The sequence below is a fragment of the Hyperoodon ampullatus genome (genome assembly GCF_949752795.1).
Source record: "Hyperoodon ampullatus genome assembly, chromosome: 1".
Classification (NCBI taxonomy): Eukaryota; Metazoa; Chordata; class Mammalia; order Artiodactyla; family Ziphiidae; genus Hyperoodon; species Hyperoodon ampullatus.
Genome location: NC_136914.1, coordinates 120,491,712 through 120,519,681, shown reverse-complemented (window position 1 = coordinate 120,519,681; position 27,970 = coordinate 120,491,712). Strand labels below are relative to the sequence as shown.

Sequence of the window (27,970 nt, the reverse complement as noted above, 5' to 3'; positions counted from 1 at the left end):
TCTAAATTATGTGGGTTGCCATTTAAAATAAACCCAATTTAAAACCCCATTCCATTAAAGAGAGCATCTACTTACATTAGCCTTGACAAGATTGTCTAGGCCAAAAGGCCCAACAGTGTTGATTTGCATGGGAAAGAAAGAATTCATGAGTTAAATTATATCTTTCAGCCCTCCCCCATAACTGAAGGCAGAAGGGTATCCAGGCCAAGGAACTTATAGCCAGTCTTCCCTGAACCAGGACAATGGCCTTGGTGTCTTGGCTGGCAGGATTCAGTCTATTGAGAGGGTTTCTTAGAATCTGTAAGATGGGCTGTTATGGCTGCTGTATTTGCTTCTCCTGGTTTAGGGCATGTTGACAGTAATGCTTCATTGCTAATGGCTCCCCATTTCTTTCCCTCCATTTCAAATGGAAAATCTTTCTGCTATTCTACTGGCTTGATGATAATAACATTCTACTTGTTACAAACGTCACAGAGAGAGTAATACATCTGCCTGCAATATGCCAGAAATTAGGGTAATGGTTCTCAGAATCATCTGGGATCCTAGTTAAAAATGTGTATCTATGGGCCCATTTTCAGACTTAGTAAATCAAAATCCATGGAGGTAGAACCAAAGAATCTGCAATATTAACATACACACTACAGTTTGAGAACGTATGAGATATCCTGGAAGGAAACCTCCCAGAGGTGATGAACTTACCATCCCAGAGTGACGTGGTTATGAAATGGAGGAGCTGATATTTTAATCCAGGACTGCTGGACTTAAAGCCTATGTCGACTGCCCTTTGCCATGTTGCTGATTGCCAAGGACAGGCACGTCAGTCTCACTAAACCACTATCAACCGTGTGCACCATTTAGCTTATTAATGAATCCGTCTTCAATGCCTTAAGATGCTGCATGATTTCTCTTCCCCACTCCTTTCTGGAAGAGAGAATTATCAAGACTGGGGTTTCGGCCACTCTTTCCCTTTACCATTAGTGGTTCCTTTGCTTTCTCTCCAATCCCCATCCCCTCTTCCCTCCCACCAGCCAGTCTTCCTCTTTGTCCTTCTTCTTAAGTGAAGGAATTTCCCATATCAAGTTCTGGCAAGTTTAAAATAAACATTGAAAAGGCAATGCAGAGCCTTTGTACCTGAAAGACATTTACAGAATTTCTTTAGATTATCTGTACCTATTCACAATAGCTCTTTCCTGTGTATGATATGGGAAGTGGTAATCAGAGTTCTGATCATAACTCTGTCCCTGATTTAATGACAGCATAATGGAAAAGCTATGGTGCCCCCTATCCAGAAGTTTAGAAACAGAAAGGGATGAAAAAAGAAAAAGAAACAAAGAACAGGATATCTGAATTCAAGCATTGCACACATTCTGAGCATTAAAGTCATGTCATCTTTACCAATAATAGAATATGTCAAGGCGAGTGTTATAAAATTTCCAGTTGCTTACAGTGTGTAAGTTGTGGGAAGTCCATGTGTAACTCAGTTAGGAGAGAGGCGGGTATTTGGCTGAGATTTCAGGACTCTCATCTCAGGTCCTGGGAGATGGCATTTTTCTGTTTAGGCTTTTATTTTAGGGCCTGAAAGAATGATTGTGGGAGTCTGCTTCTAACTGAGATCTTCTTGCTCCAGGAATATAAGATGTATCTAAAACCTGAAATACAAGCCATTGGAAGACAGTGGAGGAAAAGCCAAGGACCGGAGACCTGTCTCCTGAATCCCAGTCTGTCTCTCAAGCAATCCTCAGAACTGAGGTTCCCAGACTTGCCATGCCTAACGCGCATTTGTGAGAGGTTTTTAACTTCAGTAAAGGGGAAGGGGTTTAACCCAACTTTTTACATTTCTGTTTATTACAGTTATGGATTGTGTTTCCTGTATTTTTTCCATTTTCCTTTTAGAATTATCTCTTGCTTTAACTCTTTAATTATTTTTATTATATCTTCTATCTCTTTGTTATATTCTTCTTTTTAAACAAGCTGTATTTTTTAGAGCAGTTTTAGGTTTACAGAAAAATGGAGCAGAAAGTGTAGAGAGAGTGCCCATATATCCCCTGCCCCCCACAGAAGCATGTCCCCCTCCCCGCCATTACCAACATCCCCACCAGAGTGGTGCACTTGTTACAGTGGATGAACCTACACTGATACATCATAATCACCCAGAGTCCATGGTTAATTTACATCAGAGTGCACTCTTGGTATTGTACATTCTATGATTTGGACAAATGTTGGAAGACATGTATCCATCATTATAGTGTCATACAGAGTATTTTCACTAAAAATCCTCTGCACTTCATCATTTCATCCCACCCTCTCCCCTAGTCTCCCTGGAAACCACTGATTTTTTATTTTATTTTTTACTATTTCCATAGCTTGCTTTTTCCAGATGTCAAGTAGTTGGATCATACAATATATAGTCTTTTCTGATTGGCTTCTTTCACTTAGTAAGATATATTGGGTGGGCCAAAAAGTGCCTCGGGTTTTTTGTTTGTTTGTTTGTTTGTTTTGCAGTACGCAGGCCTCTTACTGTTGTGGCCTCTCCTGTTGCGGAGCACAGGCTCCGGACGCGCAAGCTCAGCAGCCATGGCTCACGGGCCCCGCTGCTCCGCAGCATGTGGGACCCTCCCAGACCGGGGCACGAACCTGTGTCCCCTGCATCGGCAGGTGGACTCTCAACCACTGCGCCACCAGGGAAGCCCGTGCCTCGGTTTTTTTAAGTAAGAATAAAAGACACACTTTTCATTTTCACCAAGAACTTTATTGAACAACGTATTCACCCTTTTGCTCCACTACTTTCTGCCATTTTCAGGCAACTTCATAATTCCACCTTCCCAAAGCTTTTTTTGTTTTTGAGCAAAGAACTGTTCCAGGTGCCTTTTACAGTCTTCCAGGGAATTGACATTTTTTCCATTAAGAGAATTTTGTAAAGACTGAAATAAATGGAAATCCCAAGGCTCAATGTCTGGTGAATACGACAGATGAATCAGAACTTCCCAGCCAAGCTGTTACAGTTTTTGCCTGGTCATCAAAGAAACATGCGGTCTTGCATTATCCTGATGGAAGATTATGCGTTTTCTGTTGACTAATCCTGGACTCTTTTCATCGAGTGCTGCTTTCAGTGGGTCTAACTGGGAGCATTACTTGTTGGAATTAATCGTTTGGTTTTCCGGAAGGAGCTCATAATAGAGGACTCCCTTCCAATCCCACCATATACACAACATCACCTTCTTTGGATGAACACTGGCCTTTGGTATGGTTGGTGGTGGTTCATTTCGCTTTCCCCACAATCTCTTCCATTCCACATTATTCTACAGTATCCACTTTTCATCGTCCGTCACAATTTGTTTTAAAAACAGAGCATTTTCATTCTGTTTCGGTAGCGAATCGCATGCAGAAATATGGTCAAGAAGGGCTTTTTTCGCTTTACTTACGTGGAACCCAAACATCAAAGCGATTCACATAACCAAGCTGGTGCAAATGATTTTCAGCGCTTGATTTGGATATGTTGAGTATGTCAGCTATCTCCCGTGTGGTATAATGTTGATTGTTCTCAATTATTGTTTCGATTTGATCACTGTCAACTTCAGCTGGTCTACCCAACCGTGGAGCATGGTCCAGCAAGAAATCTCCAGCATGAAACTTCTCAAACCACTTTTGACACATTCGAGCAGTCACAGCACCTTCTCCATACATTGCACAAATCTTTTTTTGCTTTTCAGTTGCGTTTTTACTTTCCTTGAAATAATAAAGCATAATACACCGAAGATGTTCTTTTTTTTCCTCCATCTTCAATATTCAATAGCTCATTTCTTTTTAGCAGTGAATAATGTTCCATCGTCTTGGTTGTACCACTGTTTGTTTATCCATTAACCTGCTGAAGGACACTTTGGTTGCTTGGTTGTCATTTTGGCAATTCTGAAAAAAATCTGCTATAAGCATCTATGTACAAGAGTTTGTGTGAATATAAGTTTTCAGTTCCTTTGGGTAAATACCAAGGAGCATGATGGCTGGATCTTAATAGTAAGAGTATGTTGAGATTTTTAAGATATTGACAAACTGTCTTTTGAAGTTGCTGTACCATGTTGCATTCCCAGCAGCAAAGAATAAGGGTCCTTTTTGCTCCAAATCTTGCTAAAATTTGTTGTTGTCAGTGTTCTGGATTTTGCTGATTCTAATAGACGTGCAGTGGCATCTCATTGTTGTGTTAATTTGCATTTCCCTGATGACATATGACCTGGAGCATCTTTTTATATGCTTATTTGACATCTGTATCCCTTCTTTGGTGAGGTGTCTGTTCAGGTTTTTGGCCCATTTCTTATAGTTGGGTTGTTTGTTTTCTTACTGTTGCCTTTTAAGAGTTCTTCGTATATTTTGGATAACAGTTTTTGTATAAATAAGACTTTTGCAAATATTTTCTCCCAGTCTGCGGCTTGTCTTTTCACTCTCTTGACAGTATCTTTCACAAAACAGAACTTTTTAATTTTAATAAAATCCAGCTTATCAATTCTTTCTTTCATCGATCATGCCTTCGGTGTTGTATCTAAAAAGTCATCACTAAAACCCAGGATCATCTAGATTTTTTCTTATTATCTTCTAGGAGTTTTATAGGTCTGTAATCCATTTAGACTTAATTTTTGTCACGGGTGTAAAGTCTTTGTCTTAATTTTTTTCCTTTTCTTTTTTTGCATGTGGATGTACAGTTGTTCCAGGACCATTTGTCAAAAAGACTGTTTTTGCCCCATTGTGTTGCCTTCACTCCTCTGTCAAAGATCAGTTAACAGTAGGTATGTGGATCCATTTCTGGGCTCTTTATCTTGTTCCACTGATCTGTTTTGCCTATTCTTTTGCAAATACCATACTGTCTTGATTACCGTAGCTGTAGAGTAAGTCTTGAAGTCCTGTACTGTCAGTCCTCCAACTTTGTTCTTCAATATTGTGTTGTCTATTCTGGGTCTTTTACCTCTCCATATAAATTTTAGAATCAGTTAGTTGATATCTGCAAAATAACTTGCCAGGCTTTTGATTGTCATTGCATTAAATTTATAGATCAAGTTGGGAAGAAGTGACGTCTTGACAATATTGAATCTTCCTATCCATAAACACGGACTATCTCTCCATTTATTTAGTTTTTCTCAGATTTCCTTGGTTAGGAGTTTTCTAGTTTTCCTCATACAGATCTTGTACATATTTTGTTAGATTTATACCTAAGTATTTCATTTTGGGGGCTAACGTAAAGATATTATGTTTTTAATTTCAAATTCCATTTGTTAATTGCTGCTACATAGAAAAGCTATTGACTTTTGTATATTAATCTGATATCCTGCAACCTTGTTATAGTCGTTGATTAATACTAAGAGTTTGTCAATTCTTCCAGATTTTCTACATAAGACAATCATGTCATCTGCAAAAACAATTTTATTCTTTCTTTCTCAATCTGTATACCTTTTATTTCCTCCTCTTTTCTAATTGTGTTATTGCTAGGACTTCCAGCTCAATGTTGAAAAGAAGTGGTGAAAGGGGACATCCTTGCCTGGTTCCTGATCTTAGTGAGAAAGCTTCTATTTTCTTACCATTAAGTCTGCTGTTAGCTGTAAGCTTTTTGTAGGTTCTGTTCTTTTAGATGGGGAAAAGGAAGCACTGGTGTAAAGAACTATATATATATATATATATATATATATATATATATATATATGCACAGACACACACACACAATTGGATATTACTCAGCCATGAGAAAGAATGAAATAATGCTGTTTGCAGCAACATGGATGGACCTAAAGTTTATCATTCTAAGTGAAGACAGAGAAAGACAAATATCATATGACATCACTTATATACAGAATCTAAAAAAAATGATACAAATCATTTACAAAACAGAAGTAACAGCCATAGAAAACAAACTTATGGTTACCAAAGGGATACAGGGTGAGGAGGATAAATTTGGAATTTGGGATTAACAGATACAGACTACTATATATAAAATAGATACACCACAAGGACTTACCGTATAGCACAGGGAACTATGTTCAATATCTTGTAATAACCTATAATGGAAAAGAATCTGAGAGAATATGTATATATATGTATAACTGAATCACTGTACTGTAAACCTGAAACTAACACAACATTGTGAATCAACTACAATTCAATTAAAAAAGTGTCTGCTATTCAGCAAATAATAAATAAAATAACATTTATTTTAACAAGTATTTACTATGTGCCAGGCACTTTTCTAAGAATTTTATGACTACTAATTCACTTAATACTTATATTTATGAAGTTTACACTATAACTACCTCATTTTTTGGATGAGGAAACAATTCACAAACTGTTGAGAAACTAGTATGTGGTCACAGAGCCAGGATTTGAGCCAGGTAGTTTGCCTAAAAAATTGAGGCTCTCATCCACTGCTCTGTGCTATTTTTCCATGTTTGGCCTATGAACATAGAAAATTTTTAATTGTCATAGCTAAACATTCACTCATTACATTTAACATTATTTACATTATTTACAGTTATAAAATCTTATTCATGTACTGTAATACCAGTGATGTAGAGTGTCTGGGCAGAGAAATTATTAGTCCTGTAGAAACCTTATATATTATAGAAGTAATGTCCTTATAGAGGAGGTACATTGGTTCCCCTGTCCACCTACAAAGTGCTAATATTCCACATTATTAACCTTACTCAAAACACTTACTGCAGGATGTCTTCAATGAGGAATTTTACCTACTGTGTTTGTCTGGCACACATGGACTCAATACCGCATTGCTTTTTACTTGTAAACATGCTGTAATTTATTGCTCTATGTCATCCATCTATTAAGCATGTCACTTGATAAGTTTCCTCTGCAAGTAGATAGTAAGATTCTGAAGGCCAAGAGCAGTATCTTCTACTTACATACTGCAATGAAAGCTCCCTCACGAGTTCACTCTAAAGCACCAAGCCCTTCCAATTGTGAATTTGCTTTTGAGCTTCTCAGTGCTGTTTTTGCATTCAATGTAATATAATTTAACTATAAATTATAAAGCTGCTTAAAGTAGAACATATTCACATAATGTCCCCCGGGCATCTCAAACTCTACATATCCCCAAAACCCAAAGCAACTTTGAAAAATCCAATCTGTGCCTCCTCAATTTTCTCTCCCACAGAAGCAGAAAATTTTCACCCATAACGTCTCTCTCAGGGTCACCAAGCTCTAAAGTCTGCTATCACAAATACCTCTTACATCCGTCACTTCTTTTTCAACTCCACTGACCCTAACCACGTTCAGGCTACAGTTCTCTCTCCTTAGACCACTGCAACAGCCTCCCAGAAAGACTGCTCTGAATTCAATTTCTTATTAGCAGAATCCTCCTTTGTATCTGTCCTGCTACATTTCCGAACATAGGTATAATAACATTTAGTCACTCAAAACAACTTATACAGAATGAAGTCCAAATTCCTTGCTATGGCATTCAAGGCCACTTATCAACCTTGGTTTCAACCTAGCTAGCTTATTGAGGGTAGAATTATGTCTCCTTGAAAATCTGGGATAGGGCTGTAAGATCTCCTCCACCCCCGTGTTTATGTAAATACATTCGTTTTGTTGAATGGGAATCATTGACATCACTCTCCTACACGGTGATGGCTCGATTGGAAATGTGGCCAAACTCACTGTGCGTGTCCCAGTGCCACCACACTCAGAGTTCCCAAGCCGCTTCAGAGCCATGTGCTCATCTTCTGAGTAGACCAGCAGCAGAGAAGGCCGGCTGCGGGCAGTTAGCTGGCTTTCTTTAGCCTGGAGATTGGAAAGGGAGCTCTGATTTACTTCTAATGTTCCTCTGATAGATCTGAACTGACTCCAAACTTGCAGGGGAACTGCAGTGATGAAAACGTGATCCAAACCAAAAAATAAGCCTTTTTTTTTTTTCCATTCGTAGCCTCAGTATTATCATAAGCACTGTGTTAACACCAGTCTGGAAAGCAAAGACATACACCGAGCAGCGAAAATTCCCACGGCTGCCACAGCTCAGACGTGCCCGGTGGGGGCCCTAGCAAGTCTCGCGAGAGAACAAGACAAGCGCCAGGTTCTCCCTGTTTCTCGCGAGAACCATGGACTTCAGCCTCCAGCTCACAGCGTCCCCAGGGCAACAGCGATGGCGGCTCCGCTGTCCGAGCGGCTCTTCTCGCTGGAGCTGCTCGTAGACTGGGTGCGTCTTGAAGCCGGGCTGCCGCCGCCGCCCGTGGTCGCGGCGGCGGCGGCGGAGGAGGAGGAGGAGGAGGCGTCGCCGCCGCGGTCGTCGCGCGGCCTGTGCCCCGCCGTGGCCTTCCGCCTGCTGGACTTCCCCACGCTGCTGGTTTACCCTCCCGGCGGCCCCGCCGCCCCCGCCCCGGAACTTCGGCCCGGCCTGGTCAGCTTCGGTCGCGGCAAGTCCTGTCTTTTCCGCCTGCAGCCCGCCAGCCTGCACCGCTTGCTCCTTCGGAGCCCGCTTTACACCTTGCTGCTGCAGCTGCGCCCCGGGCGCCCGACCCCTGCCCCGCAGCTCCTGGGGGCCTGCAGCATCTCTCTGGCCGCCGTGGCCCACAGGGTCCTGGGGCCCGCCGCCTCCGGCTGCTCCCAGGGTCATCGGGGAAGTTTCCCTCTGCAAAACCAAGAGGGGGAGCGGATTGGGCACATTGCCCTGGGCTACCGCCTGACTGACCTGGGAAGCAGCTTGCTGGGCCATCTGGAGAGGCCAGTCGCTTCCACAGGACGTAGAGTGGAGGGTGTGGAGGTCAGTCCCCAAACCTTGCAGGAAAACCAGCAGCTGCGGCAGCCAGACTCAGAGCCAAGCCCAAGAGATGGTGATAAGCCTCTGGTGGATGTAAAAATCTCAACGGCAGGGAAGGATTTGAAGGAGGGAGTCTTCCACAGCAAGGCCAACTCTGATTACACCGCTTCCGTGGAGAATGGCAAAACCAACTCCGTTATTTGTTCAAAGGGTAGCAGTGAGAGGAGTGTTAGCCCCCAAAATCGGGAAGTCACAGAGTTAGACATTGAAACCAACATAATTTGCCCTCCTCCTCTGTATTACACTCATGTGACCCAAGAAAAGACACCTCCTAAACAGGGTGAAATCACTATTGAGCCTCACATGAATGCACCTGAGGAATTGGATGGTACTTTTCCGGAAGAAAAACTTGTAAATCCCCCAACACATACTAATCCTCCAGAACATACAAATTTTGCAACACATGAGAGGCCTCCAGTGCTTATACATCCTGCACATATTCAGGATGTAGGAGCAAGTAACCAGACTACTTACCATCCTCAAACTGAACGAAATAGGGTCAATACTGTAAGGCAGCTGCCTTTGTTAAGTGCTTTGTTGGTTGAGTTGTCCTTGTTATACAACCAACCCATGGCAAGCCCTACTCATATACATCCTCATTCAGCCTGGTTATATAGAACCGAGGACAAGAACTCACCAGAATCTTCTGCCAACTCCACATGTAAATCTGAATCTAAGGATAAGCTTTCTTTGGGGGAAAATGAAAAGTCAGTGAGTCTTCAGTATAAAAAGAACCAAACTGAAAATCTTAAGAAAGGTAAATATTTTGAAAAGAAAGGTGGTGTCCCCCCCAAAAGAGTTCCAAGGGGGAAGCTACTTTATGGCTTAACAAACACACTTAAGCTACGTTTAAAGCAAACAAATCCTGATATGTTGGTAGTACACGAAAAGAGAGAACAGTATAGAAAAACGCAAGCACAAATGTTAGGTGCAAAACTCAGAATTCCGTCATCCAAAGTTAAGATACTAAGTTTTGCAGAACAACATCAGAAGCCACATCAACTGCCTAAAGATAAGTTTTTAAACTCAGATGCATCTTTTGCTGAAAATAGCAATACCTCAAAGCAAATTAGTGTAGTTTTTGATGACCCCAGCACAACTAAAGAAACTAAACTGAAATGTGCAACTGAAAAGACAGTTGATGATTTACTGGAAGAAATTGTGAGTCCTGCAAATTCCATTGTCTCAGAAAGGTTTATTCATACAAATATTTTGGGTGGAAGAGTGGAAGTGAAAGTCCAAAGTCCAGGTGATTTCCAGCGGGTCGCAGTAGTTGACAGAATTGTAGTAGATAAAGAAATAGATGATAAACAGGTCAGAATCACTTCTAACGACATTCTTACTGCTGATATGAATGAAAACAATGCAAGTACAAGTAGTTGCTCTGAAAGCATCTCAGAACTAAAGTATTCAGATGACTTCACCAGTTCTTGCTGTTCTGAAGACACCAGCAGAATTTTACAAGCTCGTGACAGCAGTCCGGGGACAGAAAATCCAAAACATAGTCAACAGACAAGTAAGTCCAGTGAAACAAGGTTGTCCATAAGGAAAAATAGCAGTGAAAAGAGTTCTATTCTTAGCCCACCTTTTTCAGCTGGATCCCCAGTACTCTCATATAAAAGATTTCATATTTCAAAGGATCAAGATAAAAGTTTGGAGGAAGCGTCTAATATCTCTACCAGTGATTTCTCTTCATCACACTGGACTGAGGAAAAAGAAAACCAGAGAGACCAAAATAGTATGCATAATTCTAAAGTTCTAAAGAGGAATCAAGACATCCCTGCTAAACTTAAAACAAGAATAAGTTGCAAGTGCTCAGAAAAAAGCCAGTCACCTCGGACATCTCAAGTGAGTTCTTATCTGCCTTCTAATTTGTCAGAACTAGAACAATGTCCTGTATAGCAGTACATTAGATCACTTTGAAGAAGACAATGATGACCTTGGTTCACTAAACATTTCCAAGCAATGCAAAGATATTTGCAAATTAGTAATAAATAAACTTCCAGGATATACAGTGTAAAAATATGTGCTTTTACATAACATTTAATTTGTTTTATAACCTGTATGTAAGTGAAACAATTTTTAATAGCTGTACATTATTTTTAGTACATAAATTTATGTATATAATTTTTCATAATATAAGTGTTTGTCATTCCTTTGCTGTTTAAATAGGATTCTCCCATTAAATCTGACAAGACTGATCATGGGATCACCTTATAACCCAGGTAAGATTTCAGTTGTTTAATCTTCTAAGAATAAAAGTATCTTCCTAAACTGTCTCTATTAAAGTATCCTAAAGCTGACTTCATGCACACCATTGAAAAGGCTAGTTAATAAAGATTGCTTTAAATTTTAATGGCAATAAATTGTTTACCGAATATAGAAGACTTACTGTATGAGATGCAGAAAGATACAAAAGAATTTAGGATATAGCACCAGCAGTTATAAGAGCTTACTGTTCTATATAGATAGGAATTCTTCAGGGAAATCTTCCTGGACACATACACATTCCATATCTCCAATAGGTGAAGTCCTTTTTATATGCTGTCATAGTGCTCTATATGCTTTTTTTTAAAACCACAATTTGTGTGTGTGATTACTTGGTTAATGTTTATCTTATGAGAGGTTTAAGTTCTGTGGTGGAAGGGACTGTATCTGTTTTGCGCACCAGTGTGGTCTTAGTATCTGGCACAGTCTCTGGCGTGTGGCTGGGATTCAAAAAGCATTTGTTGGACAAATAAATGATGGCCATGCATTGAAAATACCTAATGGGAGGGATTAGAATTGAGCAGTAAAAACAAGCAGAAACCCTAAAAATATCCTTATTGGAGACATGGTTATTTGACTGTAGTATTTTTGTTTTGCTGGAACACCCTTAGGTGTTCTCTGAAGTATTTGGAGAAGGGAACTAAAAAAGTGTCTTCCTATGCAGTTTCTTGTATAGAAATTCCGTTTACTGTCATTTCAGCTTCTTCAAGTTATTTTTAATATAGGACAGTTTGTTTTTATGAAGTCTAGTGATCATTTCTTTATAATTTATTCCATTGATTTTATATTTAGACCTTATTTGTGTTCAGATATTTACATATGTGTTCTTCTATGTAAATATTGTTATATTTTAATTTTTACCCTTAATTTTTTAATATAGTGGATATTTTTGGATGTATGAGGTGAGGCCTGAATTTTCCTTCCTTTACAAGTAATTAAATAATTATGTAGGTGTTATCTTTTGAATGATCATAAAAGTAGAATTTCGGTAGATGGTAAGAGATGAAGACGCTATATTTTGAGGAACAATATGAATAAAGAATGATGATGAGAATGAGGATGATGTATTCATGAGACTGTGAAAATATTATCTTGATTAGAACAGTAGAGTCATACTGCAGAGTGGTCGAAAGAAAATTTGTTGAGTAAGAAAAGTCCCAGATTGTAGGGAGCTTCAAATGTCAAGCATAATCATAGAAACAGTAGAGTATTTTAATTTATAAATGAGCGCCAGTAAGTAGTCATGACATTCTGAATATTTTAAATTACTGAAATAATTTCATAGAGGTACAGAAATTATACTAGTGGAAGTTTTGAAATATGAAATATGTTTAATGGCTAATGGTTTATGGTCTTAATTTTTCAGTAAATATAAAGCACATAGTGTATCGTCTCACAAAATTAAAATAATTTACTGGTGGGTGCTGTAGCTAGATAGTCAAATGACACCAATTTGGTCTGTAAATTGTCAGCAAGTTTTCATTATTATGGAGGAGACAAAATATAAGCAATATCAGAATCATGAGAGAAATAATTCTTTAAAAACTGTTTTATTTGATTGAGAGTAAGTCGTTGTCTATGATGAGAATAGGTGAGGGAAATGAATTCAGTGTGTTTAAGGTTCAACAAAGACTAAAGAACTAATGTACTTTAAATTACAAATAGAGAAGTTGAATAAGCTTCTCTTTGAGTTATTCCATGAATACTTATTTCTGGAATTGTGGTGGTGGATTTTCTAGCTTAATTCTAGTGAAAATACCTGTTCCCGTGTATTTAGTACTTCCTCTTTGTGTCCTATCTTCAAATTGTACTTCATGTTTTAATTGTAAAACCTGTAAACTTAGTTCTTTAAGAATACTATAATAGATACTACTTCTGAAGCCTTATTTATCTGCTTAATGCCTTAAAATCATTGAAACATGAAATAGTATTTCAGGGTCATAAATAAGGGAGACTGTCATTTAGTTGTTGGTAAAACTAAGCTCCTGCGATCCAGCCTTTCTGAGCATCTTAGGTATCTAAACTGCTGTGGGCAGAGCTGAATTGGGGGTGAGCCACAGAAATAAGGGTAGGGCCTACCCTGCAGCTTAGGAGGCAGCTGTCAGTGATGACAAGTCCTTTGAACTGTTACTATAAGCGGATTTGAAGAGGCCTGTGCAGATGCATACATCCAATATGTTGTTTTTTTCTCCAGTCATGTGCATGCTATTGAGGACATCTTTAGATACAAAGAACAATGGTACTGAACTCTCAAGCCCTTGTGACTTTCTGGTGAGAGCCACCCGTTCACATCTCAGTTTAATATTTTGCAAGCAGTGCATTTATTATGGAAACTTAGAAACCAGACTTTTATTTGTTGCAAACATATAGGTCAAGACTATAAATTTTAAAAAGTTTTTAATTATCACATTGTATTGTTGGCAAGGCAAAGAAATTTCATAACAAAGCAACATCTAAATAAGATAAAAATATTTATATGTCTATTAGATAAATAGTATTTATATTTGCCTACTCATAAACTGTCCTTGGGCCTAGATATATAGCCATCCTTCAGTCTATTTGTGTTTTAATTTGGATTAAAGTATCTAGAGAGTTGTGCAGAATGACAGTTTGTGAGCCAAGACTTGCTGGATTCTCCTCTTCTCATTTTTAACCTAAAACAGTACCAGGATAATTTACTTGGTTAAGGACCAAGGCATTTTTAATGTTTTTCTCCAGAGATCTAACTGTCATGCCAGGAAATAATAGACTTCAGGATGAACATTATTAGGTTGGAGTGCCAAGCCATAGTAGTAGAAATATTTCCTTATTTTCCAAATATTACTTATATCTCTGTTATACAAATAATATATGTAAATTCTAGAAAAAATAGAAAATTCAGATAAGAATTTTTTTTTTTTGCTTTAAAATTGTGTATTAAGGGAAGGTTATGGTCCTTTCCTTTCAAAATCCCACTGAAATGAGAGAAGAGATGTAAAAATAAGAATGAACCCATAGTAGCCCCAGAGATCTGGAAGATACAAAGCAGATGGGATTAGGCTGGCCAAAAATGGACTAGAAATCTACTCTTCAACATCTCCCAGTGAGGTGCTGCTGGAGAGACGAGAAGATGGTGTTTTTTAACAGAGCCCGAGATAAATGTCAAATTCAGTCAGCAGGCCTTGGGAAGGAGTAGGTCATGGCACACGGGCGGTAGAAACTGAACCCTGAGCATGATGGAGAGGCTGGGCCTGGGCTAAAGGTTATCTACTAGAAAAGGTGCTGGGGCCACAGAGGAAAATGAATATTTTCACTTTGGACAGCAAAACATGTTAACAGGGCCTTTCTCAATTTTATCGGAGAGACCACTAACCCTAGTGGCAAATTAAAGTGATACAACCCTGGTCTTTGGAGGCAGATGGATGGTGTTTGCATCTTTGATCATGTGTTATATGATTTTCTGAGATTATTTCTTCATTACAGGATTAGGCTGGGGATTGAATCAAATACCATTTATCTAGCATATATGACAGTGAATGTGCCTGGGAGTGTTGGTGTATTTAATAGTACAGAGAATGTACCACGGTATCTGTGTGCCTGCCCCAGGGGGATATATTTTCAATAAAACCTCAGTCAGGAAATCAACTCTTCCTTCCAAATGGTTAAAACAAACGTTCCATTTGACATTGTAACTGAGTGGGAGAACCCCTGGCAGCAGGAATCCTTGGAAAGGTTTGGGTTTTAATAAAGAATGTGTTTGTCCAGGAGCAGGCCAGGATGGGAGATTAGATAAGCTCCCAAGTAATGGTACAAGATAACAGCTGAAGGTCATAAGGTGAAAGAAAGCATGTGGAATGGAACAGGTCCATGAGTCAGTATATGAGTCACTTATTACAAGTTCAGAAACCTATACTTGCAAGCTTGACTATTTAGGATACTTTGTTTTATTCGTTTATTTTCTATTTTCTTCTTGGTTTTAATATAGTTCCTTTTGAGGTATCTTATAGTTGAGCTGTGAGAGCAATTGGAAATGGATTTGGTTGTGACTCATAATTGAGCTGAAATCCTAAAGGAGGAGCAGTAAACCCCCAGGGTCTACATAGTGAAAGACTGAGAAAAAAAGACAACCCCTTTTCTACCCAGAGATTTCTCCTTCAGCTTTTATCTCCTAGAAACCTTGGAGGGTTTTGCTTTTTGTCTCATTAAGGGAAGCTGCTCAATTACAGAGCGTTTCACACCCAACAACTGCCTGGAGGACTGTATTTCATAACGTGATTTTGGTGTCAACACTGTGGAGAGAATTGGGATGGAATTCTGGACTCAGAATGACATAAAAAAATAATGGATTGCTTTAGATGCGGAGGAACCTATTGTCAGAAGAGTTGGTCTGAAAATGATTGCTTGCATATCCAGAATTCTTAAGAGTACTTCCAAGTACTTTGGGATAGTATTTGTTAACCTGGGGGAAGAGATCGTTCTAATCGTCTGGAAAAGTTCCAAGTGTGAATTCTGGCATCTTGTCAGCAAAGTTCTCCATATCCCTGACTCCCTCTGTAGTAGCCAGAAGCCAGATATTTAGGGAGGCACATTTTTTTTTTTATTTTCAGATGGCACTGTCTTGCATCTAGTGCTCTAATAACTCAATTGTTTTTACTAAACCAAAGGTATGCTCTCCTGAATCAACAAAGAAATACCCATCTCTATGCTGAGAATATGATTATACTGAATCCCAGTGTGGTATTAAAAAGCAGCTGAAATTTTTAGACAATTACAGTCAGAAAAGAAAGCTTGAATTCATAGGAATTTGGAGCTAGAAGATACTTTGGAAATCATTTAGTTCAGCTCCTTCATTTTATAAATAAGGAATGTGGCCCCAAATAATGAAGTTTGCTACTCTCTTGCCCCCCTCTTTCCATTAGAAGATGCCACTTCATGTGTCCAACTGGGGTCATAGCAAACCCGAACTGTGTGTCTGGCAGACTTTCTATAACATTCATGTTGAAAACACTAACCAAAAAATGAACTGACTTAAGAGATGTGGGAATTTATCCTCTGTGCCACAGGGAAGGCATCTGTATTTGGTGGCAGACAGACCTGTCAGAGTCCTGGCTCCTCCACTCACCTGTTAATCTTAGGCAAGTCTCTCTGGGACTCAATTTTCACACCTATAAAAGGGAGAAATCAATCATCATGGTGAAAGTGCAGCAATAGTGACATCATCCAATATGACTTTCTTAATAATGTTCAGTATTAATGCAGCATCAGTGCAGGTCAAGTCCAGGTAGGGGATGTGTACCAGAAGATGCTCTCTTGATGGTGAGACACAATAATAGCAGCACTTCTGACACATGGGTACCACCTGTACTTGCCGGAAACCAGACGACTTGACACATGAGTCCTTCTAACTAAAGGACATCATGAACCCACTGGCCTCCTGAATTTAACTGCTAATCTCCGTGTCAGTTCAGTGCTATACTTCCTTCTCCTTGATGAACTTTGCCATTGAAACCCCACCTTTTGGACTTCCCTTGTGGCACAGTGGTTAAGAATCCGACTGCCAGTGTAGGGGACATGGGTTCAAGCCCTGGTCCGGAAGATCCCACATACTGCGGAGCAACTAAGCCCGTGTGCCACAACTACTGAGCCTGCGCTCTAGAGCCCGTGAGCCACAACTACTGAAGCCCGTGCACCTAGAGCCCGTGCTCCTCAACAAGAGAAGCCACTACAGTGAGAAGCCTACTCCCCACAACAAAGAGTAGCCCCCGCTCGCCGCATCTAGAGAAAGCCCGCGTGCAGCAACGAAGACCCAATCCAGCCAGAAATAAATAAATAAATAAATAAATAAATAAATAAATAAATTTTTAAAAAAAGAAAAAGAAGCCCCACCTTCCATCCCATGCCCTATTACCTGATCCTCAACTAGAAGTGAGGAACCTGCTTATGTTATAGAAAAGAAGATAGATTCTTGACAACTATGAAGGCAGCAACAGGTATGGCTCACCAGAAGTAGGGTAGGTCAGAGGAGCTGCCTCGTGGACTTCCACACTCTTAGACACGTACACGAATAGCCATGGGTTAGCCTTCCTGGTGGGCAACCTAAAGAATGATCCAGCTGTACTTGATGTCCCCTTAAAAAGGAGGGGCTCAGAAAAATGTTAGTAAGGCTGGTTTCATGGGAATGCAGCCTATGCAGTTGCATAAACCCTGCACTCAGAAGAGCCTCACACTGGGTTTAATGCTCTGCTATTGTCATCTTAAAATTCTTAATAATTTTCTCTTTGCGCTTGTGTTTTTGAGTGAAGTCTAATGAGACAGCAGTACATCCACACTAGCAGGGGAGATGTGCACCATGTGTGTGTCCACCCCTGTTGCTTCCCACCCCACTCATAGATAGCTGTACGGCTTCCGTAGACAATTACCTTCTACTCAGAAGGGCACTGCATATGGTTTAAGGTTCTGTTATCACTGTCTTGAAATTCTTAACAATTTTATCTTTGTGTTGTGTAAACATAGAAATTCAAGTCTAATGGGACAATAGCGCATGTGCCAGAGTAAAGAGGCACAGCATGTATATTTATTGCTTTGCTGCCCTGTTTGCATACAGTGTTCGTGGTACCCCAAAAGCACAAAATTCCATGGGACTCACTGCATGTGGGAGCTCAGTGAGACTTAACACAAATCAGGTGAGCGCATTCCATCTACAGCTGGACGGCCCTGAGAGGCAGGCTCTCTGTGTGAGCCAGAGCTGGCTTCAAGCTCAGAAAGAAGGCAGTGCTGTTCCAAGAAGCATGAATGACCAAGGAACCCCATCATATCTTTTCTCGCTCGTGTTACTCTCCTGTGTTAGCCAACCACTGATGTGGAAAATGATGACACAGAAGGACAGAGAAAGATAGAGCAGCCCAGAGTTCCTTGTCCTTCCAGCTCTTCCTTAGTCATCAGGAAGCCAGTGGTGGAGGGTGTTGGTAGGATGTGCAGGTATCAAGAAGTGAAATAGAATACTTGACTTAGTTTAGTTGGGGCAGCATTTCCACTGTCTGTGTGCACGTCAACATTACAAGATGCCAATTGTGTAATTTTGATGATTCCACATACAAGTAAATGTTCAATTCATATTTAAAGCTGATGTTGCACAATATAAAGATGAACAGTAAAAATTATGTTAATTGTTTAAGATTTTAATTTTTCTTTACTTTGAAAGACATTAAACAGTGAGGCAGAGTTCTAAAATGACCCCCCAGTGACCTATGCCCTTGTACAATCCCTCCCTTTGCATGTCGGCAGGACCTGTAGTTTGCTTCTAACTAATAGAATATGGCAGAGGTGAAAGAGTTTGGCACGTGTAATTAAAGCCCCTAATCACACAGGGAGATCAGCTCGGTACTTTGTGTCCACCTAGAGGGGTGGTATAGGGAGGGTGGGAAGGAGACACAAGAGGGAGGGGATAGGGGAATATATGTATACATAGAACTGATTCACTTTGTTACACAGCAGAAACTAACACACCATTGTAAAGCAATTATACTCCAATAAAGATGTAAAAAAATAATAAAAATAGACATGGAAAAATTTAAAAAGCCCCTGATCAGTTAACTTTAAAGTAAATCAAAAATAAATAAATAACTAAATAAAATTAAAAAATAAGCTAAATCAAAGTGAGATTACCCTAGGTGGGCCATACCTAATTAGGCAAACCCTTTAAAAGCGGTTAGAAGCGAGACACTCTTTCTTCTGCTGGCCTTGAAGAAACAAGCACCCTGAGTCCTGCAGCTGAAAAAAACAAAATACTTTGTGCCAACAACAGCATGAGCTTGAAAGAGGAGGACTCAAACCTCAGATGAGACTCCAGCCCTGGGCAACACCTGGACTGAAGCCTGTGAGACCCTGGGCAGAGGACGCAGCTATACATTCCTGGACTCCTGACCCACAGATTCCATGGGGTAGTACACAGGTGTTGTTTGAAGTTGCTAAGTTTGGGGTAATTTGTCATGCAGCCATAGAAAAATTAATACAAATAGCCAATAAAAACACTGAAAAGTTGAGAGGGAGACCTTGGAAGAAAGGGAAAAGCTTTATATTTTAGGCACTCCCTGTTTTTTGAACAAGTCCTGCATTTTTACTTTTCACTGACCCCCCAGATTCTGCAGCTGGCCCCGGCTGTTACTCCAAGCTGGTAGAGGCACAGCCAATGGCCTACAGGCTTTCTACTTGACTCTGCAATGCACATAGGCTTTAGCACAGCCTTTCTAGACATGGCTGGTGTGTATCATACTTGAGAATACCACGTGGAGGTTATATATTTCCTCTGTAGGATCTGAATATTATCTTTAAATTTTTAAATTTACAGTCTGAACCAAAATGCCTACATTTCACGCTAATGATAAATTTGGCTTCTGAAACTTTTGTACGTAATTACTCATAGCAATTCTTTGGAGGTAGAACTAATGTAATTCTGCATACAATATTTTTAGTGCATAACAAAAATGATTGAACAATACATAACCATTTATGAACTGTTTCCTATTTATTCTTGTCAGTTAAAATAATTTCTACGGATTTTTTAAAGGACTGGCTCTCTCCATAATGTTTCTTTAGCACTAGTTGCAAACTTCTGCAGTCATGCCATTTCCTCAATATGGTTCATTTTGCAGATGATCTGGGGATATGTGTGTGTAACCACTATGGCCCACAGCTCTAGTTTGGAAAACAAATATAATGATTCTCCTATTATATTCCAGTAGATTGTGCCAGCTCCACATATTTATGTTAGCAGGAAATCCAGCATCAAACTTTTATAAACTCTGCCATCCCAAAGGACCAGGGTCCTGAGATGCTTACTTGGTCTTATTTAAGTGGCCTCTCCTGCTTACAAATGCCAGGCCAACCTGCTAACTAATTGGTCTTGGTTTTCAGCTGCCATGGTTCCTCCTGCGGTGACAAAGTGTGGCATCCGAAGACTAGATGCTTCCGTGGTCCTGATTCCACCACAGTTTGCGAGGGTGCAAGTTAACTTTTGGTTTTTGCGCACAGGTTCACATTCACAGAGTGGCTGGATCTGGAGTTGTCTTAAAGCCCTTCCCCCTGATGATCTAGACACTCTGTGCAGAGCAAGGACCACTAGGACAGGTTAAGAACCTTTTCTTGTTTGCTATGGGGTCTTCAGGGTCCTTTCCTGCCAGGGAACTTTGACTGAAACAATCCTAAAATATCAGAGTTCCTAATTATTTCAAACATCTAAAGGGAAGGAGTCATGGGCTGGATCCTGTTCTTTGAAACCTACTGAACCCCGTGCAAATCTACTTCTTTTCTCTCAGTTTCCATCGAATCAAAAAACAGATCTGATTCTTAAGGCCTGTGGATGTATATACTTGTGTTTACATAACAGAGACCTCTGTAGTGTTGTGAGAAGAGTCCAAGAACTTTTCTGGAGAATGTTCTATGCCTCGTTATGGAAAAGCAATCGGTAGCCCTGGCTTAAAATAATTAATAAATAAAACTGACTTTCCCTGTGCCAGGCACCTTCTACATGTGTACGTGTTGAGAATGTCTTATTCAGTTTTGTTTTCCTCCCTCGTACCCAGCGAGGAGCCTACTGCAGCCCCTTTCGTAAAGTATATGTTTAACGGATGTTGGTGGAATTGAATCGAAACAGTAATTAAAACTTGCATCTATTCGTAGTTTACAAATTAGGGTCTTGTATACTTTGTCTGCCTCACCACTTAGCTAAGAGCTCTGCCACCCGGAAATTTGGGGGCTGGGGCCCTGGGAATAGTGACCCATGAAACTAACTTACTTCGTCCCTTGTGATCCTAAGTAATAAATCAAGATCAAAACTTTTGGTTGATTCCTCCAACCAATTCATTTGGCTGATAATCCTTAGGTCCACCTTGGTTAAGAATGAGCTGACCACAGACCAGGGAGTTACCCTGCTCATCCTTGATGTCAACCTTGTTCTCCAGATTTACTCTCAGATCGGTTATGCAAGCTGACTCCCCAGAATCCGGGTACATTTGTGTAGCGGATGTTTTTCTGGCTGACAGCTATTCCAACATATGGCACCTCCTAAGAAGCACCAGAAGATTGAAATATTCTGATCTCCGTGCTTCGACTACATTTCTTGAAATAGCTTGGTTATAAAACTCACAACAAATAACACTTCCTTTGACACTCAAAGTGTTAGGAAGAGCTAGACTATGGTGTGTATCTAGACCACTTTGTACCTGAATTTAAATTTTTAACATTCTCTTTAGGGGCAGCCAGTTTCACCGTGTGCATTTTAAAGAAAAAGAATGTGTTTGAATGAATGTGTCTGGTCTCCAATCTGTGGGCCCATTCACTTGTTTTTATTGTGTAATATTTTAAACATTGAGAAGAATAAGTAATACAACCAGGTCCTGTGTACGCATCACCCAAGATTTAACCCCGTGCTGGCATTGTGCCATGCTTGCTCGCCTGCATGTGCGCGCTCTCTCTCTCTCTCTCTCTCTCATAAACAAAACATACAGCTACCAATGAAAACCCCCTTTGCTTCCTCTCCATTTCTTTGCCCTCCTTTCCAAGGGGTAACCGTTATGCTGGGTTACTGTATACCTTCCCATTCCCATGGGAGGGGGCATGTAGGTTGTTTCCAAATTTTTCTTATTACCAACAATGCTGCAATTAACATTCTTGTCCCTCTGTGCACATGTGCTCAGATTTCCTTAGGATTTTATACCTGGAATTGGAATTTCCAGGTTCTATGGTATACACATCTTCAGCATTGCCAAATCACTCTCCAGAGTAGTTGAACCAATGTACTGTGCCGCCACCAGCATATGAGAACACCTCTTTCTTCACATTCTATCACAAAACTTGGTAAAGAGTAGACATTTTAATTTTCACTGCTATGTTTAACTATTGTAACTTTGCAATAACTACTGATATCTAGAAAGGCAAGTCCACTCCCTTCTTTTTTTATGTTGTCTAAGCCAGCAGTTCTCAAACTTCTTGAACCCTATAAACTCTTAGAAATTATTGAGTACTCCAAAGAGCTTTTGTTTATGTGGATTATTTCTATCAACATTTCCTAGAAATTGAACGTGTGAAGTTTTTAAAATGTGTAGTGAATTCATTTAAAAGCAACATTAGGGGCTTCCCTGGTGGCGCAGTGGTTGGGAGTCCGCCTGCCGATGCAGGGGAGACGGGTTCGTGCCCCGATCGGGGAGGATCCCACATGCCGCGGAGCGGCTGGGCCGGTGAGCCATGGCCGCTGAGCCTGCACATCCGGAGCCTGTGCTCCGCAGCGGGAGAGGCCACGGCAGTGAGAGGCCCGCGTACCGCAAAAAAAAAAAATAAATAAAAAAATAAAATAAAAGCAACATTAGTAAACCCGTTACATGTGAACATGAATAACACTTTAAAAAATTTTTATTTATTTTTATACAGCATGTTCTTATTAGTTCTCTATTTTATACATATTAGTGTATACATGTCAATCCCAATCTCCCAATTCATCCCCCCACCACCCCCCACCACCCCTTCCCACCTTGGTGTCCATACGTTTGTTCTCTACGTCTGTGTGTCTATTTCTGCCTTGCAAACCGGTTCATCTGCAACATTTTTCTAGAATCCACATATATGCATCAATATACGATATTTATTTTTCTCTTTCTGACTTACTTCACTCTGTATGACAGTGTTTAGGTCCGTCCACATCTCTACAAATGACCCAATTTCATTCCTTATTATGGCTAAGTAATATTCCATTGTATGTATATACCACATCTTTACCCATTCATCTGTTGATGGGTGTTTAGGTTGCTTCCATATCCTGGCTATTGTAAATAGTGCTGCAGTGAACTTGGGTGCATGTGTCTTTTTGAATTATAGTTTTCTCTGGGTATATGCCCAGTAGTGGGATTGCTGGGTCATATGGTAATTCTATTTTTAGTTTTCTAAGGGACCTCCATACTGTTCTCCATAGTGGCTGTATCAATTTACATTCCCACTAACAGTGCAAGAGGGTTCCCTTTTCTCCACACCCTCTCCAGCATTTGTTGTTTGTAGATTTTCTGAACATGCCCATTCTAACTAGTGTGAGGTGATACCTCATTGTAGTTTTGATTTGCATTTCTCTAATAATTAGTGATGTTGAGCCTCTTGGTCATCTGTATGTCTTCTTTGGAGAGATGTCTATTCTGCCTATTTTTTGATTGGGTTGTTTGTTTTTTTGATATAGAGCTGCATGAGCTGTTTATATACTTTGGAGATTAATCCTTTGTCCATCGATTTGTTTGCAAATATTTTCTCCCATTCTGAGGGTTTTCGTCTTGATTAGAGTTACCTTTGTTTTTCAAAAGCTAAGTTTCATTGGGTCCTATTTGTTTATTTTTGTTTTTATTTCCATTACTCTGGGAGAAGGGTCAAAAAAGATCTTGCTCTGATTTATGTTGAAGAGTGTTCTTCCTATGTTTTCCTCTAAGAGTTTTATAGTGTCCGGTCTTACATTTAGGTCTTTAATCCACTTTGAGTTTATTTTTGTGTATGGTGTTAGGGAGTGTTCTAATTTCATTCTTTTCCATGTAGCTGTCCAGTTTTCCCAGCATCACTTATTGAAGAGACTATCTTTTCTTCACTGTATATCCTCGCCTCCTTTGTCATAGATTAGTTGACCAACTGGGTTTTCTCTGGACTTTCTATCCTGTTCCATTGATGTATATTTCCATTTTTGTGCAAGTACCATATTCTCTTGATTACTGTAGCTTTGTAGTATAGTCTGAAGTCAGGGAATCTGATTCCTCCGGCTCTGTTTTTTTCCCTCAAGACTGCTTTGGCTATTTGGGGTCTTTTGTGTCTCCATACAAATTTTAAGATTTTTTCTTCATGTTCTGTAAAAAATGCCATTGGTAATTCAATGGGGATTGCACTAAATCTGTAGATTTCTTTGGATAGTATAGTCATTTTCACAATATTGATTCTTCCAATCCAAGAACATGGTATATCTCTCCATCTGTTTGTGTCATCTTTGATTTCTTTCATCAGTGTCTTATAGTTTTCTGAGTACAGGCCTTTTACCTCCTGAGGTGGGTTTATTCCTAGGTATTTTATTCTTTTTGTTGCAATGGTGAGTGGGATTGTTTCCTTCATTTCTCTTTCTGATCTTTCATTGTTAGTGTATAGGAATGCAGGAGATTTTTGTGCATTAATTTTGAACCCTGCAACTTTATGAAATTAATTGATTAGCTCTAGTCATTTTCTCGTGGCATCTTTAGGATTATCTATGTATAGTATCGTGTCATCTGCAAACAGTGACAGTTTTACTTCTTTCACAATTTGGATTCCTTTTATTTCTTTTTCTTCTCTGATTGCCATGGCCAGGACTTCCAAAACTATGTTGAAGAATAATGGTGAAGGTGGACATCCTTGTCTTGTTCCTGACCTTAGAGGAAATGCTTTCAGTTTTTCACCACTGAGGATGATGTTGGCTGTGGGTTTGTCGTATATGGCCTTTATTATGTTGAGGTAGGTTCCCTCTGCCCACTTTCTGGAGAATTTTTGTCATAAATGGGTGTTGAATTTTGTCAGAAGCTTTTTCTGCATCTATTGAGAGGATCATTTGATTTTTATTTGTCAGTTTGTTAATATGGTGTATCACATTAATTGATTTGCATATATTTAAGAATCCTTGCATCCTTGGGATAAATCCCACTTGATCGTGGTGTATGATCCTTTTAATGTATTGTTGGATTCTGTTTCCTAGTATTTTGTTGACAATTTCTGCATCTATATTCATCAGTGATATTGGTCTGTAACTTTCTTTTTTTTTGTAGTATCTCTGTCTCGTTTTGGTATCAGGATGATCATGGCTTCGTAGAATGAGTTTGGGAGTGTTCCTTCCTCTACAATATTTTAGAAGAGTTTGAGAAGGATAGGTGTTAGCTCTTCTCTAAATGTTTGATAGAATTCACCTGTGAAGCCATCTGGTCCTGAACTTTTGTGTGTTGGAAGATTTTTTATCCCAGTTTCAATTTCATTACTTATGATTGGTCTGTTCATATTTTCTATTTCTTCCTGGTTCAGTCTTGGAAGGTTATACCTTTCTAAGAATTTGTCCCTGTCTTCCAGGTTGTCGATTTTATTGGCATAGAGTTGCTTGTAGTAGTCTCTTAGGATGCTTTGTATTTCTGTAGTGTCGTAACTTCTCCTTTTTCATTTCTAATTTTATTGATTTGAGTCCTCTCCCTCTTTTTCTTGATGAGCCTGGCTAATGGTTTATCAATTTTGTTTATCTTCTCAAAGAACCAGCTTTTAGTTTTATTGATCTTTGCTATTGTTTTCTTTGTTTCTATTTCATTTGTTTCTGTTCTGATCTTTATGATTTGTTTCCTTCTACTAACTTTGGGTTTTGTTTGTTCTTCTTTCTCTAGTTCCTTTAGGTGTAGGGTTAGATTGTTCATTTGAGATTTTTCTTATTTCTTGAGGTAGGATTGTACTGCTATAAACTTGCCTCTTAGAACTGCTTTTGCTGCATCCCACAGGTTTTGGATTGCTGTGTTTTCATTGTCATTTGTCTCTAGGTATTTTTTGATTTCCTCTTTGATTTTTTCAGTGATCTCTTGGTTATTTAGTAACATATTGTTTAGGCTCCATGTGTTCGTGTTTTTTATGTTTTTTTCCCTGTAATTTATTTCTAATCTCATAACGTTGTGGTCGGAAAAGATGCTTGACACGATTTCAATTTTCTTAAATTTACCGAGGCTTGATTTGTGACCCAAGATATGATCTATCCTGGAGAATGTTCCGTGTGCACTTGAGAAGAAAGTGTAATCTGTTGTTTTCGGATGGAATGTTCTATAAATATCCATTAAATCTATCTGGTCTGTTGTGTCATTTAAAGCTTGTGTTTCCTTATTAATTTTCTGTCTGGATGATCTGTCCCCTGGTGTAAATGTGGTGTTAAAATCCCCCACTATTATTTAGTTACTGTCAATTTCCTCTTTTGTAGCTGTTAGCATTTGCCTTACGTATGGAGGTGCTCTTATGTTGGGTGCATATATATTTATAATTGTTGTATCTTCTTCTTGGATTGATCCCTTGATCATTGTATAGTGTCCTTCTTTGTGGCTTGTAACATTCTATATTTTAAAGTCTATTTTATCTGATATGAGTATTACTACTCCAGCTTTCTTTTGATTTCCATTTGCCTGGAATATCTTTTTCCATCTCCTCACTTTCAGTCTGTATGTGTCCCTAAGTCTGATGGTCTCTTGTACACAGCATATATATGGGTCTTGTTTTTGTTTCCATTCAGCGAACCTGTGGTTGGAGCATTTAATCCATTCACGTTTAAGGTGATTATCAGTATGTGTGTTCCTATTTCCATTTTCTTAATTGTTTTGGGTTTGTTTTTGTAGGTCCTTTTCTTCTCTTGTGTTTCCCACTTAGAGAAGTTCCTTTAGCATTTGTTGTAGAGCTGGTTTGGTGGTGCTGAATTTTCTTACCTTTTGCTTGTCTGTAAAGTTTTGATTTCTCCATTGAATCTGAATGAGATCTTTGCCTGGTAGAGTAATCTTGGTTGTAGGTTTTTGCTTTTCATCACTTTAAGTATATCATGCCACTCCCTCTGGCTTGTAGAGTTTCTGCTGAGAAATCGGCTGTTAACCTTCTGGGTGTTCTCTTGTATGTTATTTGTTGTTTTTCCCTTGTTGCTTTTAATAATTTTTCTTTGTCTTTAATTTTTGTCAATTTGATTACTATGTTTTCAGCATGTTTCTCCTTGGGTTTATCCTGGCTGGGACTCTCTGCGCTTCCTGGACTTGGGTGACCATTTCCTTTCCCTTGTTAGGGAAGTTTTCAACTATAATCTCTTCAAATATTTTCTCAGGTCCTTTCTCTCTCTCTTCTTTTTCTGGGACTCCTATAACGTGAATGTTGTTGCATTTAATGTTGTCCCAGAAGTCTCTTAGGCTCTCTTCATTCCTTTTCATTCTTTTTTCTTTATTATGTTCTGTGGCGGTGAATTCCACCATTCTGTCTTCCAGGTCACTTATCCGTTCTTCTGCCTCAGTTATTCTGGTATTGATTCCTTCTAGTGTATTTTTCATTTCAGGTATTGTATTGTTCATCTCTGTTTGTTCTCTAATTCTTCTAGGTCTTTGTTAAACATTTCTTGCATCTTCTCGATCTTTGCCTCCATTCTTTTTCCAAGGTCCTGGATCATCTTCACTATCATTATTCTGAATTCTTTCTCTGGAAGGTTGCCTATCTCCACTTCATTTAGTTGTTTTTCTGGGGTTTTATCTTGTTCCTTCATCTGGTACATAGCCCTCTGCCTTTACATCTTGTCTATTGTTCTGTGAATGTGGTTTTTGTTCCACAGGCTGCAGAATTGTAGTTCTTCTTGTTTCTGCTGTCTGCCCTCTGGTGCATGAGGCTATCTAAGAGGGTTGTGCAAGCTTCCTGATGGGAGGGACTGGTGGTGGGTAGAGCTGGGTGTTGTTTTGGTGGGTAGAGCTCAGTAAAACTTTAATCCACTTGTCTGCCGATAGGCGGGGCTGGGTTCCCTTCCTGTTCGTTGTTTGGCCTGAGGTGACCCAGCACTGGAGCCTAGCTCTTTGGTGGGGCTAATGGACTCCGGGAGGGCTCACGCCAAGGAGTACCTCCTATAATTTCTGCTGCCAGTGTCCTTGTCCCCGCGGTGAGCCACAGCCACCCCCTACCACTGCATTAGACCCTCCAACACTAGTAGGTAGGTCTGGTTCCGTCTCCTGTGGGGTCCCTGATCCTTCCCCTGGGTCCTGCTGTGCACACTACTTTGTGTGTGCCCTCCAAGAGTGGAGTCTCTGTTTCCCCCAGTCCTTTTGAAGTCCTGCAGTCACATCCCGCTAGCCTTCAAAGTCTGATTCTCTAGGAATTCCTCCTCCTGTTGCTGAACCCCCAGGT

The 27,970-nt window shown here is 39.7% G+C and overlaps 1 protein-coding gene across 2 annotated transcripts in view; it reads left to right on the top strand.

Annotated features, from left to right (window-relative positions):
- Positions 1-8,128: 8,128 nt before the first annotated feature.
- Positions 8,129-27,970, top strand: part of MAP10 (microtubule associated protein 10) — a gene marked incomplete at its 5' end in the record, with an annotated part of 82,921 nt that continues 63,079 nt past the window's right edge. For both annotated transcript variants that reach the window (XM_079706711.1, XM_079706712.1), the window contains 2 exons: positions 8,129-10,651; positions 10,976-11,028. In XM_079706711.1, coding sequence (XP_079562837.1) covers positions 8,129-10,651; positions 10,976-11,023 — 2,571 coding nt within the window. In that variant the 3' untranslated portion in view covers positions 11,024-11,028. The remainder of the gene's footprint in view (positions 10,652-10,975; positions 11,029-27,970) is intronic.